Raw genomic sequence first — 15,816 nt, forward strand, 5'->3', positions numbered from 1 at the left:
TCTAAGTAAACGTATCTTTAATCCTTTTATATATCTAAATTCAGTTCGAGTGTAATCTGTATGTTAAATGCTGTATAATGAGAAACCTTCAAGCACAAATGCAGAAGGGCACCTGTTAGTGCTTACACTCTTGCCGTGATCGTAAATAGGATATTCGTGTCGAGCAAGCTAGTAGACTACTACAGTACTGAACATACTGAATCCATTACCTGACTCTACTTTCAATTTCTAACCTAGATAAATGATCACCCACCTGTTTCTTTCAAATATCCATAATTAATATTGACACTAATTGCTTTAATTAGTTAATTCCTTAATTAATATTCCGGTCGATATTCCTGGTCGGCATTCCTAGTCGTCCCAGTATTCATTCCTCCCTTGCCTTATTGTTTTTCTTAAGTCACTGGGCGACCGACAAACCTCTACTTCACAAAACAAATATCTTGGCATTGACACGTTTTTATAACATTCGGATTTAACCGTTTAACCATAGTCGAGACGTTACAATGGCTTAAGAGATTATCACTGGATTACAAACTGTTTTGAAATTTACACATCTACTGACATTGAAAGGTGTTACGGGCATGGTGAGAATAGTGGTTCAACTCGATGGGTGGGGGCTGTTTTTTTAACTTATGCTCTCCTGCACTGAAGTCTATTTAATGCCTGTAAAATTTTCAGTTTGTAGTTAATGATATTTCACTCATTTATATATTACTGGTTGCTTTGTTTGATTATAATTATATACTTTGGTACATTTTTTGTATCTTTTCTTTTGTGGGTTGGGGGAGGGGAGCCTAGGGTGAGAGCCTGTGCACTTGGTTCAACCAGTCATTATGACAGTTGAACCACTGGGTGAGACTCTCGGAACAGCAGAAAATGCTGGGAATTGAAACCAATGGTACGTAAACGCCAATAGCTTTAGTTTTAGGAGTCCACTACTGTACAATTATCACCCTTGATTTTGCCATGGACGAGATTTTTAGTTAACGGAATGGTCATGCTTGTGTGGATCTTTTTTTCTTTTCATTAATTGCTAACTCTGTCCCAATTAGGTGCAGAAGAGTTGGACGTAACACCCCATTCATTTCATTTGTGTGTGTAGACGAAGCATAATGAAATAGTTTGCGACTGTTTCGAATGTTATTACCTGTCAAAGAACAATAGACTTTGTCAAACCTCTCAATACACCGTATTACCATAAATATAATAATAGTATTATTACTGTATAACAAAACCTATAATGTACATGTTTACTATATTCGGGTGACAGGGTTTAAAGGGGCACATCGGTCAATTTAAGTACGATTAAAACAGATATTTACGGAACCCTTTTGTTACAAACACCTGCTGTACAAATTACGAAATCTGGTTGGGAAATAAGGATACAAGTTGCTATATAGTCTCTGACGCCAAGACTTCTCCTGTCTACGAAGATGCTGTGAATTAGGGGCTGGATGATAGAGACTCAAACGTTGCCGTTGAAATGGATTGAAAAGTGATTAGTAGGGGGAGGGGGTATTTTCTACTAACAGGATCATGCTAGATATGGGTGACCGTTTGTAAACGTTTGGTTGTACATATTTGTATCACGGACCTTGATGCAACTCTGTTATCACTGTTTTTTTAACTCAGCATCTCTTTCGGCATGACCACTTGGGTAAAGTGTTTATTTAAAACTGGTACATTAAACGTTGTCTTTAACAGTGGATAATATAACGTTAGTATACCTGAAACTAACAGATTATCCTTTAAGCTGATCTACTTATCTACCTTCAAGATCTATGTAATTATATACATATACCAGTATAATGGCCCATAATGAAGAGGAGTATATGAAAGTTAATGGGTAGCCTATGCATATTGTACTCGGGCGTTTTGGATCGCTTGATCTTTCAAACAGATGGTTCTACCTACCCACTTGATCGTTACTGAATTATCCATGACGGTGATCTCATCGAATCAAATCTGAAGAAAAGATATCTTAGAAACGACTGATCTACGGCTCTCAACAGGCATAGTTTATAGAGAAACGATCATTACACGGACAGGTATTTCAAATTTCGAGCAATTGAGTTTTGAAATGCGTGTAACTGTAAGCTTAACAGTCCCCCCCCAAAATCCCCCCCCCCCCCCTCACATTCTGTGGCCCCTAGTCAACACATCCCACTTAATGATTCATTGAATATTTCCGGAACATTGCAGGTGCGAGCATCATCTATTTCATGCTTAAAGCTTATCGACTACCGACTTAGACTTGACAATGGCAATTAAAACACACATGTAAGCTAATAATCGAATCATGGTCCATTGATTGTCTGACAAATTTTCCCATTGCACACTCCACACGTCTTCAATAAAACCAAACAAATGCAGAAAAAAGTGGCTCTTCAACTCTATTTTAATTTCCATATACGTAATTTGGGAATAAATCTTTCCGATTTTGTACTTATGGTGGGACTTCAGGAAGTCAATTTTATTTCTATTATTTTTATACGTAATTTTGATCTAAATCTCTGCTCGATTTTGTACTTTTATTCTTAGCCGAGTCTGACCTTGACCTTGATGGAATCCATTAAGAGATGAAATGACGGTGTATCACGCGAGATTGTTTCTGGATGGTCAGGTACGATCATCATTATCATCATTATTAAACCACTGGTTGTTGTTTGAGCTCAATTAATTCATACATAAAACTGGATGTTATGAAAGCAAGGACCAAATTTAAAGATATACTGTCACCTGAATATTGGTTCATCCATACCTGTGCTGTTTATAGGAAACATTAGGTGAGGGGCCGAGTAAGGGCATCACAATTTTCCACGGAGATCCCAGGCAATTCTATCACTGGGCTTGGGCTTTAAGTAATAAAACTAAGTATTTTCAAATATAAAAGGGGGACTTTTACTGAACAAATCGCTCGATTGGATGAATATGGTTGGTTATAATAAAATGACCCAGAACAGGAGGTGCATACAAATTTGTTCAGATCATGAATGACAAGTGGAGATATTCACAGAAAACATCACAAAACGAAAATCCCGATTTGCATTTGTATCCGATAACTTCTTATATAATTGCTTCTTTAAGGCCCGTCACACAGCAAATGCGTTTTACTACGCTGCTACTGCGATGGAAAATTGGCTCAGAGTGTGTTAAAGTCGTCATTAAAATGGTATAAACGTGTAGGACACGTCAGACATCGTGCCATTGAGGTTAGGCGATCTGTTCTGGAATGCAATGAAAACGTCGTTGGGTCGAGAAAGTCGTCAGATAAACATCTCCTTAAACGGTATCAAAGCGCAGTATACGCGAAACAAAAAACTGCAAAAAAGTTAGTACGCAAATATGGTCGAATAACTTGCGGTATGAGGTCGACTGTTTTTAAGTTTTAACAGTTTTGCCTAGTTTTCCTCACGTTTGACCGCGACATTTCATGTCCCAGTAAGATCGCAAATGGTCGCAGTTCACAGTGACGGGGCAATTACCGGGATAATTCGAACAAGCTCACTCCTATCGATTCCCCTTATATATCACCGCTCACTGATGTTTATCATTGTACGCACCCATCACATTACGTAAACTTGATATTCAAAGAAGCATATTTGATACCATAATCATGCAATTGTCATGGAAATGAAATAAGATATCCGGTATAATGTAATTGCCATGACAACATGTATAATATCATTACGTTTGATTAATTACCTCATTACTGATTATATAAATAAATCAATATACTCTATCTATATTATACAAGTCACGAGAACTACTTCTATTCCATGTTCACCATCCTCACAATGTCAAGGTATTACGAACTCCATCTAATACATCACTCGACTCGACTTCGGCAATGTTCGTTAGTTTCCGTACTAACAGCATTCTACTCCCGAATTAGTTACGAGTGCTAATACATGTCCGTATGTTCTCAGTCATTCTTGTTTCAGATCTGTTTTAAACACAGTTTAATTTAATTATTTCCAATTTATTTCAAATGGTGATGACGACCTTAAAAATATATGATAACATTGGAAGCTAACAAACCGCACGATTGGAATGTTTTGTGATTTCGTCGCGCCCATAACTATAAAAATAAAGCATTTTCTTAATAAGAGAGGGAAGCCACAGCAACCCCTGCTGGTTCGCTTACTAGAGGTTCTGAGGGTTTCACCATGGCAAAGTTATTGATGGCGGTCGCGGAGTACTCAACCCGGTTTCCGACCTGCCAGTGATGCAGATCAGAGGGACTGGCCTGAAAAACGCCTCGGGTGGGAAAGATGCAATCTCAAATGAGATTACGATTTTTTTAGTTTTTTACTTTCGTGTCCTGTTTAATCTAACGAGCTTGCTACCATAATCCAACTTTAATGTCGATATTTCTAACAATAAAAGCGAGTCACGAAGGAAACGTTTCTTGATAGCAACAACGAATTGTAGGATAATAGATTAAAACAATGTGACAAGCCTATTTGGGTTTCGCTATCCCACAATTCGTAAATAGAACGTGAAAGTGGTAGAAAACTTATTTGATGAAACGAAATTGTCATTTTATTGAAATTGAGAAAATTCAAACGCCCGAGCAGTGGTTTATTAAGAGATTCCATAGTTCGTTTTGAAAAGATTAAGCTGCTTTTGAAAGTTTATCCAAGTCATAAACTCAGTGTATACAACTACTCATAATAAAGAACAAACGTGAAAAATTCGATGTTTAATGTTGATAGCCATGAAATAGAATACACATAGTAAACATATCCTTACATAAATACATCTTGATGGTAATATGATCTAGTAATTATCTTATTTATGTCTATTCTATTATTGGATGTAACTTAAAAATAAATAAAAAATCCTATTTTATAAGGATAATATGGACATCTGGTCATTGACCAAATCAGTTTCATAGATAATCTTTGTCTTTACCCATTACAACTAGATTTATTCAATGTCCAGAATGTCCGGCTTCATACCTTATCAAAACCATTATAACAGTTTTACGCCCCATCCCATGGATCTAAATGTATTGGTTAAGTAAAAGTTTGAATAATAAATGGTACCAAAAAGGCAACAGCCCAAGTCCATTATAAAATAAGAAGCTTGTGCACAGCGCTACTGGTGATCATAGATAAAACTTGCTGAAGTCATCTATCTCATTATCTCAGTTGAACCAGCTGTATAGGAAAGACCATTATCAAAGGATCATTCAAGAACCATTTTGAAAGTGTTCTTGATCAAAACTTGTTGATTCTTGTCTTTATCATTTCACTATTCGTCTATATTATCAATATACAGAAGGTAAGAAAAGAACCAGCCAGAAAACACAGTTCAAAATATATGTTAAAGATGAGTTCCCTTATTTTCATTTATGACAATACTTATTTGAATAAAAAGTAGAGGTGTTCTAATGACTTGGAAAATACCAGTTTGTCTCACAGGTCCACAATTAATTCATAATTAGCTAAATAAGATGTCAACCAGCAAAATTCCAATCGAGTGACCGATCAAGAAAGGTCAAAAAGTCTTTTTTTTTATCCAGACTGTACTGACAGGGACATTTATGATTGGTTAAAACTCTTAATTCTATGCAATTAGAACATAATGATATGATTAAGAATACATGATAAATAATTAAAAACACCAATTAATCAAATAGTTTGCTTAATTTGACACTAAAAAATAAGGAAAGCCATCTTTAAATATGAGAAAATCGGGCCTTACAACGGAAGCAACCTTGGAATAGATTGCACGTCTAATCTAATTGTGTATATACAATACTTTAACATAACGATAGCACTATAATGTAAAAATAAATATAAAGACATATAATATATACAAATTACACACATATACAACCACATTTTGAATATCTAAATTGCTTGCAAATAGATAAAAATACATTAAACCGATTGTCCACTACCAATGACGTAATAAAATATCATATTGATAATAATAAATTTGCTACGGGGAACTTTGATTGTTCTCAATTTCCAATATATATTTCATTGTTTATTTTAAGGGATGGTAGAGATGTTTTCCAAATTTTTAAGGGTATCGGGGACACTGAAAACATCAATTTGCATCATTCCAATTTTCAATCAGACGTCTGAGGCTCCTGCAATTCCACTAAAACTAAGTGTTTGATGACAAGAGAATTTTGTGATAAGTGACGTCACAAAACACTTCTTTATTTTAAAATTGCAGGAACCATAAGTTCTAACTGAGAACTGGAATTGTGAAAATTTATGCTATCAGTGTCCCCGATACACATGAAAAAGCCTTAGAAAACTTCTTTATAATCCCTTTAATCAATGAATTTTCAGATGAACAGAACGTACAATTTTCATCCAGAAATGTAACAAATCAACAGGTTGAAATTGAGCTCTATCATCTGATAAATACACATATATAAACACTATATTCCTGTAGCAAAATTACAGAAGTATTAATTGTGAAGCCATTAGATATCTAATATACAGTCCTCCTTGCTTCACCATGTTTTTTACACTCGATAGACAGTTCAGTTCACAGATCATTGGAGATTGACGCCTTGCTTTGCTGAACCTTGCAGATCTAAGAAGCACCTCTGCTTCAATGAAATACACTCATATACCAAGTGGTTCTCACAAAAAAGCCCTTAAGAAACAAACAGTATATATTGTTTTCAGGTTTTACACAATTTCATCAAAAAATCTTCCATGCAGTGAAAATGGAATAACCACTGGTAAATACGATCGGTTTATGATTTTCATAGTTTTAGCACTGATAACAGCTAAATAGGACTTCTGTCGAACTCCATCCAATATAGGTACCAGTAACACACCATCGTCTTCTGACTTGCGACGAGGATTAGGTACAAACCAAGCCTCCGATGGATAATGGTATTTAATATAGAGCGAGCGATCTCTTCCACGACGACACATGTCGCGTTTTACGATTGATATATGACTCAAGTTGATGTTATCAGTCTTCAGAACTATTCCATACACAAAACAATAACGACTCGCTCGGTACAGCTCGTTTATTGTCGGCATGTCTAAATTCATAGAGTACGGTATTTTTGTTTTTGGGTCGCGTTTAACGTAGTTGATTTTGTTCTTAGTGAGATTTATTCGAAATCTTTTGAGTTGAGCATGAGCATCGAACGCATTCCTCTGAGTAGGATCACGTAAAATTTCCATCTGTAGACTTTTCACAAATTCCGGACTCGGATATGCAGATACGTCTATGATAATCTTATCCTTGCGTTCATATGCATTTACGTGGTGCATGGTGAAGACGTTGATGGTAGACATTGTGATCAGTTCTCCGGAGTTTAAATTCACGACGTAGACCGTAGTCGGTTCATCTGCGTACCAATCTAAACACTCAAACGGTTCTGCTTTCCGCAACATTCTCAAGACGTTGACGTAGAACGGATTAGCAAATAGGATTGCGTAATTTTCTGTTACAGAAAATGAATGCATGTACGGAACACGGCCAACGTCCCATTTTGCAATGACTTCTCGTTCTACGGCGGATTTGATTCGGATTAAACTAATAGTGTTACTGAAGAACGGAATCACGCTGACACTTGACAAGAACGTGATGTGATTCCTCGTTCCGGGTTCCGGAAGTGGGTGAGCAGACGACAGCAGATCGAGAAAACCAAACGATCCACCTAAAGATCTCTCTCCAATATGTGGAGTTACCGCCCCTAGTGTTGTCAAATCCCAAGGCGAAATTTCGTAAATTTTCCAAAAATCATTCAAGGCCACGTATTCCGACGAATTCCTCTCCTCGTTGTAGAATTTATAAACGTTCACGTTCATGTTGTCAATTCCTCGCATCAACGCCTTCATTTTATCATACGCACTGAATTCTGGGATGACACCTTCGAATAATAAATATGGCGCTATGTCGTCTGTTGCTAGGGAGTCGTTGTAAAAACTGCTTTCTATAAATCTGGTGCTGAAATAAGCCGAACCATTTCCATCAAACTTCCAACTACTTAGTTTAGCGAAGGCGTCAAATGAGTGAGCAAACTGTCTCATCCCCATTTCAAATTTGCCAAATCCATTTCGTACCTGAAAGACAGAAGATTGTATTAAATATAGACGTTTATCAACATGGTCAAGTCATTGGTTATAGGGACTGCAGAGAGGTTCTCTAAACTTTTTCTGTGTACTAGGGACACTTATAGATACAAAGACCCCTAGATATTTCAGGGATAGTGACGTCATAAAAAGTTTAGTTTTACCGGAGTTGCAAGAACCACAGAGTTCTGACAGAAAAAAATGGAATTGTATAAGTATTCCTGGTACAAATCAAAAGTTTGACTAGCTTTAAAACGTAACGGCATAGCTTTAATATGTAGTTTCTGGTAATGAAATATAACTTTTTACATTTTAACAATATGGACACTTGTGAAAGGGCAGATTTTATCTAGCGTTCCAGGGTTCGGGCAGGCCCATTTTTTCATGGCATGTGTAGTTATGCTTATGTTATGTATAAAATCGGGTCGGGGTTGGGCATGCCCCTCTCCACACGACATGTGTCGTAATGCTTATCTAACGCACTAAAGTTGATAACGTTACATGTAATACATGACCGTGTACACTGATAAAATACATGAAACAAAAGATTATGCTGATGTCTTATTATCCGATATCTCAGACAATACTGTAATACAACCAGAGATGCAGGTACCCGTGTCAGGTCGGTTTGACTTATAGACAGCGGGTCAGACAGTTTGGGTTCATAAATTGTAGTGGCGTACTTTGGGTTGGATCATAGAGCCATGCCCCCACCCCTGGGGCCCGTCGAAGGTCAAAGCTCTAAATGCTCAAAATTCTTCCCATGCCATCTAAAATTCGTTTGCTTCTGGGGGCCCCTTTCAGTCCTCAAAACCCCGGCCTCACGGTACTTCAGCTCTACGGGCTTCGTCTCAGAGACCCGCCACACATCTATGCCCTCCCGATTTCCTCATTTTGCAAAATCTCCTCCCCTCCTCCTTCCTTCCCTGTCGAGAAGCACTGTATTAATGAATTGATTCTAGACAGGAACGGTTAACTAATATTCGGCTGTATCAGCTTGTAAAACGAATGCGTGGGAGATAGTACTCCATACATCACTGAGATATGAAGTACGATTACGCCAAATTTTGCAAAGAAAATGGGCACACAATGGCCTAATTTATCGTAGATAATCGATTCCTATCAGCTTCCCCACATTTCTAAAAATAAACTGTAAAATGAATGACAAGTGTAAACAGTTGTAGTCTACGTCGTAATAATTACGTCATCACGTTACTTTCAAGATGGCGAGACTTGATAGCCCACGGGCTGCTACTCTCTGACGTCATTGTAAATATTGTCGCAGACGATGTCCTTGAATGACACACTCCGGTTTAGCTGGGATTCAGAATATGATGTCTAAAGTGTTGATTTTGTAACCCAAATTAATTTTGGATGAGAAGGTCGGCTTTACGCATTTATTTCTATATTAGAATTTAATCAAAACTCAGCGAGTTAAGATATATTCTGTGAGCTTCTTAGCACATTAAAATCTATTCCAAATTTAACACATAAATCTATTCTGAATTTGGTATATCTATCTTAAATTTATGAAATCATTGTATATTCTAAACTTAGCAAAAAAGAAGATCTATTCTGTAATTGGCATATTAATATCTTTTCTGATCTTAGTCTTTAGATTTGCTCTAAAATTTGCGTATCGGGATCTATTTCTAAAGTACTATCGTTCTTGAACTTTGAGATCGACTCTGAACTTAACAAATTGGGATCTATTCTGCATTTATCAAATCAAGAAATCTATTCTGAACTTAGCATATTAAGATTTTTAACACAAGAAGATCTATTCTGAACTTGGCACATTAAGATCTATTCTGAACTTGGCACATTAAAATCTATTCTGAACTTAACACATTAAAATCTATTCCGAACTTAACATAATATTATCTCCGAAATTAGCACATTGGCGTCTATTTGTACTTTACGACTAGGATGACGTTAAATAGACTGAATATTTCCTGGCAAAAATACTGTATACCACTGCGATAATGATAGATGATTTATCTGTGAACTTTCATCAAACATTTTGGTGTACAAAATGATGAATATATTTCTATGTAATATTACAATAATAAAATATTTTCACTGTTAAAATAGTGTTCAATACATCAATTGTAGGGTGATATAGAAATACCACTGTTAAAATAGTGCTCAATACATCAATTATAGAGTGATATAGAAATACCATTGTTAAAATAGTGTTCAATACATCAATTGTAGAGCAATATAGAAATACTACTGTTAAAATAGTGCTCAATACCTCAATTGTAGACCGATATAGAAATACCACTGTTAAAATAGTGCTCAATACATCAATTGTAGAGCGATATAGAAATACCACTGTTAAAATAGTGTTCAATACGTCAATTGTAGAGCAATATAGAAATACCACTGTTAAAATAGTGCTCAATACATCAATTGTAAAGCGATATAGAAATACCAGGGTTAAAATAGTGCTCAATACATCAATTGTAGAGCGATATAGAAATACTACTGTTAAAATAGTACTCAATACATCAATTGTAGAGTTATATAGAAATACCACTGTTAAAATAGTGCTCAATACATCAATTGTAGAGCGATATAGAAATACTACTGTTAAAATAGTGCTCAATACATCAACTGTAGAGTGATATAGAAATACCACTGTTAAAATAGTGCTCAATACATCAATTGTAGACAGATATAGAAATATTAAAACAGAACCAAAAACAAACATGTTTTTTTAGGATTCTGTTTTAATATTTCTATTTCTATATGATATTATGTTAAACTGGATTTTGAAAGAATTTATCAATTCACACAGTCTTCCTCGGTTTTCAAGAATACTATTCACTATTGATATACTTCTCATATGAAAAGTTCATTAGATGCTACCAATATTTCGTCAATAGGTTGTTACGGATTTCGGGTTTCGTTTAGTGGTTCGGATCGTTAGTACTTGGTTTATTTATTCAATACAGATACCTGTACACAACGTTTCGGCAATCTACATTAATTACATAAACATAACATAATCTTTCTCCAGAACCTAAGCTTTTATATTGATAAAATATGAATATGTTTGCTGTTTAATCTGATAACGTAACAAACATCAAAACAGTGGTGGAGAGTGGAATAGTCCCTCTTTCTCTCTCAGAAAAGTGGTACGTAAAACTCCATTCATTTCATTTAATTTCCCCTAACAATCGTTTTTCAACGGGTCGATTTTCGGGAATAATGGAAGGAAAAAGGTCTTTCTCCCACCTAAAAAAATTTTCGCTCCGATGCCCGTGTTTGCAACGTTTCGGAATGATTGTCAGGTCGCCTGTACGAGAATAATACGAAAATTTACTTACCAAAGTACCCTTTAACCATTTCGGCAGTTTTCTCTCAAATTTGATTTCGGTATCCTCCAATTCCTCTGTATTAGACGTGAACAACAACTGAAATCCATAATCCTCACAACAGCAGAATTTCAGCAGAGTGAAAAGCACCACAAGTAAAATTTTTAAACTCTTTAATTTGATCATGATTGAAAAAGAAATAAATAAATAATGAAATAAAGAATTTTATCTCGAGCTAGATAGAACTCTCAAACTCCTCCTATTATTCTCTGACGTAAGGAATTAATTCGCGTGATTTCTGTCATTTTACTTTTCAATCTGACAACAGAGCGTGGATACCTTGATCTCTACGCTCGCTCATCCAGACTCTTAACGAATAATAAGGTGGAAAATATTAAACGTAGTTGGGAAAGATCGTTATCAGAGTTTGAGAAAAAAAACATGCGCTAATTAAGTGACAATGTCTCATAAAAAATAAAAAAGAACATTTATATAAGGGAAAAAAATATAGGACATAATTAGTCTTGTTAATCGTGTCACACAGGTTTCTAGTTGACTGGATAATTGAGATATGATACCGCGGGAAATATTATTGATGGATGTGATTAGCGAAGGCCGTCTGGGTCAGGTTAGACAATAGAGGAGGGGTCAAGGCGAGTATGGATAATTTAATTGGACGACGGTCAGTGACCATAGATCACCTGGCAGGTGTGTCGGACTATTGTCTTCCACTCTCGACCACTGGTCATCTTACATCTGCCATAATTAACAGACGTATTGAACATGCACACGCCAAGGTCGTTCATGCACGTTTGAAGGTCAGTGTGTCAAAGTAACAGTTTGTTACCTTAATAATGACACTGATGAAGTTTCTCACAGTATGGATATCGATAAAAACTAGATAATGTTTAAAATGAGAAAAAGGAACCTATACTAGCTTGAAAACACTAAGATATAATCTTTGTAAGACATATAGCAGCAGGAAGGTAAACATTAAATTTGTGTTTTTAACACTAAGATATATTGATATACAACTAATGACTTTAGTATATTCTACGTTCTGAAACACATACGAGTACATTCGTCAATCTTCGTCAATCTTCAGTTTCCGTAAAACTGAATATATTGCAGAGTGTCAGCCATAATTGGCACTGTAGGCCGTTTGATAATAAAGTAATGTCATCTACATACCATTTCAAATTGATAACATTACCTGTATTTTTTTCGAAACGTATAGTAAGTTCAGAAGTAGTATATTAGTAAATCTGATGCCGGGGACAGACGGGCGAATTGTTTAAGCTATTTTAAAATTCGCCGCGATCGGGTGGTAAAATGCGCTCGTCTGCCCCTTACTTTAGTGTTTAATGTAACCTTCCTTCTTATGTCTTGATAGTATACTATCATAGTCGCAATTCAAGTCCCTAAGATTGCTGAATTAACGGAGAAAATGCGTGCGTGGGGATAAACGTCTCAGCTAATAGCGTAATGCCAAGGTTGTCAAAAGTTTTAGTCAGGATATACAGAGTACATCGTTCTCAATAATTGAACTTGAATTAAAACGGATGAAATAAGACATTTTGCTGATAAAGTGGACATTTTGCTGATAAAGTGGAAGTCATTCTTGTAAATTACGCAATATAACTACTGCACCAAACACCATCAGGGCAGACATGAATATGCCGTGCCAGCCGTGGACGTCATATATTTCATTAAAACCCGAATCTTTGTCAATGCCAATGATCAAGTTATTACAAATAGCTAATTTCACTGTGATTTCGAATATGTGGATGTGCTTGAACGCTGCAAAATTGGTACAGAAATGCACACAATCCTGCCCCTCCTGCACCACGACTACGAGGCAACCAACTGCACGATAGAACAATTCAATAAACAGTTAAGAATATTTTATTCCCGTAGAAAATCAAAGCATACTTCCACAAAACCGAATAATTAACAAATTAACAGCAAAATTCACACGGAATTTCATTTCACCACACTATTTATTACCATTCAAGTGTATATACAATATATTGAAAAATCACTTTTAACTGTCATGCGTCAAACGAACGGAAACTGCCCTGCGTTTGATATCAAGTCTAAAGTTTAAAGTAAAGGCTTCTGGAAACTATTTCAGAATTGCAGGATTTGAAATCTGTTGTGAAGCAACCAAAGGAAATGCCTTAGTTTTTAAACGACGACCAAACTTTTTAAGTGTCTTTACTAAAGCCACCCTCACCATAGCGATCACCAGTTGCGTGTGATTGCGGATAAGAATAAAGGTCATAAGTTACGAGCGAACTCTCTTGCAACTGGTAATCGCTAATGGTGCCAGCTCACCTAACGCAGATCATCAGTAAAATTCGATAGTCATACTTAAATAAAACAAGAAGAGGCATTTTCTTCCCATAATATAATATTATAATATATATGAACTCTTAGTGATCTTGTTATCGAAATAAATATAAGTTACATCTCTTTTTCTCCTATTTTTTTCTTATTTCTTTGGTAAAATCAAAAAGAATCATCATTCATTTGTAACAAAAAACACAAGCGATTAGATTTTGGTATAACACATTTCTTTTATAATAAAGTAACTAACGTGTCAACACTAGGAAATATATTATGATATAGAACAATTTAATAACAAAGTACATAACGTTTCAACACAATTTACACATGGCAATCAATTACGAAGTAGGTAACCCCTCTTCTTCACTTCATCTGACCACGTTTAAATTGTGTTGAAACGTTATGTGCTTTGTTATTAAAGAAGTGTGTTGTACCGCAATATATTCCCTTGTGTTTTTTGTTATATGTGCTCTCCACTTCTAAACGTCGTTCAAATCTTATCGTTCATTTAATTTTAATCCATGATTCCATCCATGGATCATCTCTTCCTGTTATTCCTCTCATTCCCTTAAAGACAGAAGATGATACTTCCAGACAATCGACAGTACCTACTTGTGGCCTAGGCCAGTGCTTCTATAAGATAGTATCTCTTATAAAACCTTATACCATCTTCATTATATCAAGTTATTATAACTCTCGTCTTATCCATTGACTGTCACCTTTCTTTCATCTAGGACATTTGCAAATGCAGCAATTTGATTGGATTGTACGCTAGCGAATATACAGCCAAACAACAAGGGTTCTGATTGGTGGGTATCACTAGCGTACAATCCAATCATTTCTCTTCATTCAAGAAAGGTGACTATTGCAGTCAAGGTATTAGACGAAGTTAATAAAAGCTCATCATTTCAAGCTAGCAGATAAGGGTGATTGAAATAACAAGGCTAGTAGAGCTAATTCCATTAAAGAATTCCATCATTGGTTGTAACATCATTTCTTATCTAATTACCCAATTGATTAACAGATTTTTGTTAATTAACTTTGATTAACCCTCAGTGAAATCAAAATAATCAATAACCGGTTCTGGTTTACTGGAACTGGATTCAGTTTTTGATTCTGGTTTCTTACTACTGGCCTCTGCTTTGTTGGAATCTCTACTGTTGAAGGAACCTAAGGTTGTCATAGCCCTGAAACATTAAATATAGTAATTATTATCACAGGAAGCAAGGTGCTTTCAATTTGGGCTACAAAACCATTAACCACAATGGAAAGCATCTCTAATGAGACCAGGCACGCTCTTTCATTATATTGTTTCTCCTTGCTTTAGAAGGATCAATGCCACAAGGTTTGATCACCGATGAGCTGGTAAACACTGAGTTGTTACAAGCCTTTTAGACTTCATGGTAATCACCCAAAAGCATCATATTTTCAAAAACAAAATTTAGATTCCACTATTTAAATAACTGAGCAATTTACCAAATTCAACACTAAACTATGAAATACTGTTTGTGTGTATAATGCACAGTTTTTTTTTACCGTGAGCTTCCAGTCAATATCAGTACCTGATGTTACTTCTCTTTGGAGGAGTCTACTACTAGACTTCCTTTACTCTTGATTTTGTCAATCATTGGACATGATTTTTGATTAACAGAATTGTCAAAGGCGATAATAGCTTGGTATTGTGATGGTGACAGTAGAAAAATCTAAACTACCTTTACTCTTTTGCAATTCTCTGGTTGGACAAGATTTTTAATTAACAGAATTATCTTGCTTGTATGGACTTTTATTGGGGGTCTAACAGTAGACAAATATCAACCTACCCGAATCGTCTGCTAGAAGAAGATATAGCTGTTGGAGGAGCTAGAGTTGGTGTTGATTCTCTCTGATTAAATGCACTGATTCCAACATTAGGTAAATAACATCTAGTTCTAAAATTGATTAATTTAATACAGTCATTAGTCACAATCAATACAGACAGAAAACTTTAATGCAAGAAAATAATTGTTCCTCAGAATATTAAATAAACATTAAAAGACTGCAAAAACATGTTGATAATCCCTTGAAGTGGCAGAGAC

At 35.6% G+C, this 15,816-nt stretch overlaps 2 protein-coding genes across 2 annotated transcripts in view; both read right to left on the reverse strand.

Moving 5' to 3' along the window:
- The window catches only part of LOTGIDRAFT_235493 (hypothetical protein), a 5,219-nt gene extending 4,792 nt beyond the window's left edge, over nt 1–427 (reverse strand). Inside the window, exon 1 of the mRNA XM_009064783.1 lies at nt 254–427. The gene's annotated coding sequence lies outside the window, so the exon portion shown is untranslated. The remainder of the gene's footprint in view (nt 1–253) is intronic.
- A 6,238-nt stretch (nt 428–6,665) lies between these two features.
- Nucleotides 6,666–11,578, reverse strand: LOTGIDRAFT_167306 (hypothetical protein; the record flags this gene model as incomplete). The annotated part of the gene is made up of 2 exons (XM_009064784.1): nt 6,666–8,060; nt 11,405–11,578. The coding sequence occupies 2 exons, from the start codon at nt 11,576–11,578 to the stop codon at nt 6,666–6,668; spliced, it is 1,569 nt and encodes a 522-aa protein (XP_009063032.1).
- Between the last annotated feature and the right edge of the window lie 4,238 nt (nt 11,579–15,816).

This window comes from Lottia gigantea (assembly GCF_000327385.1).
Source record: "Lottia gigantea unplaced genomic scaffold LOTGIsca_65, whole genome shotgun sequence".
Lineage (NCBI taxonomy): Eukaryota > Metazoa > Mollusca > Gastropoda > Lottiidae > Lottia > Lottia gigantea.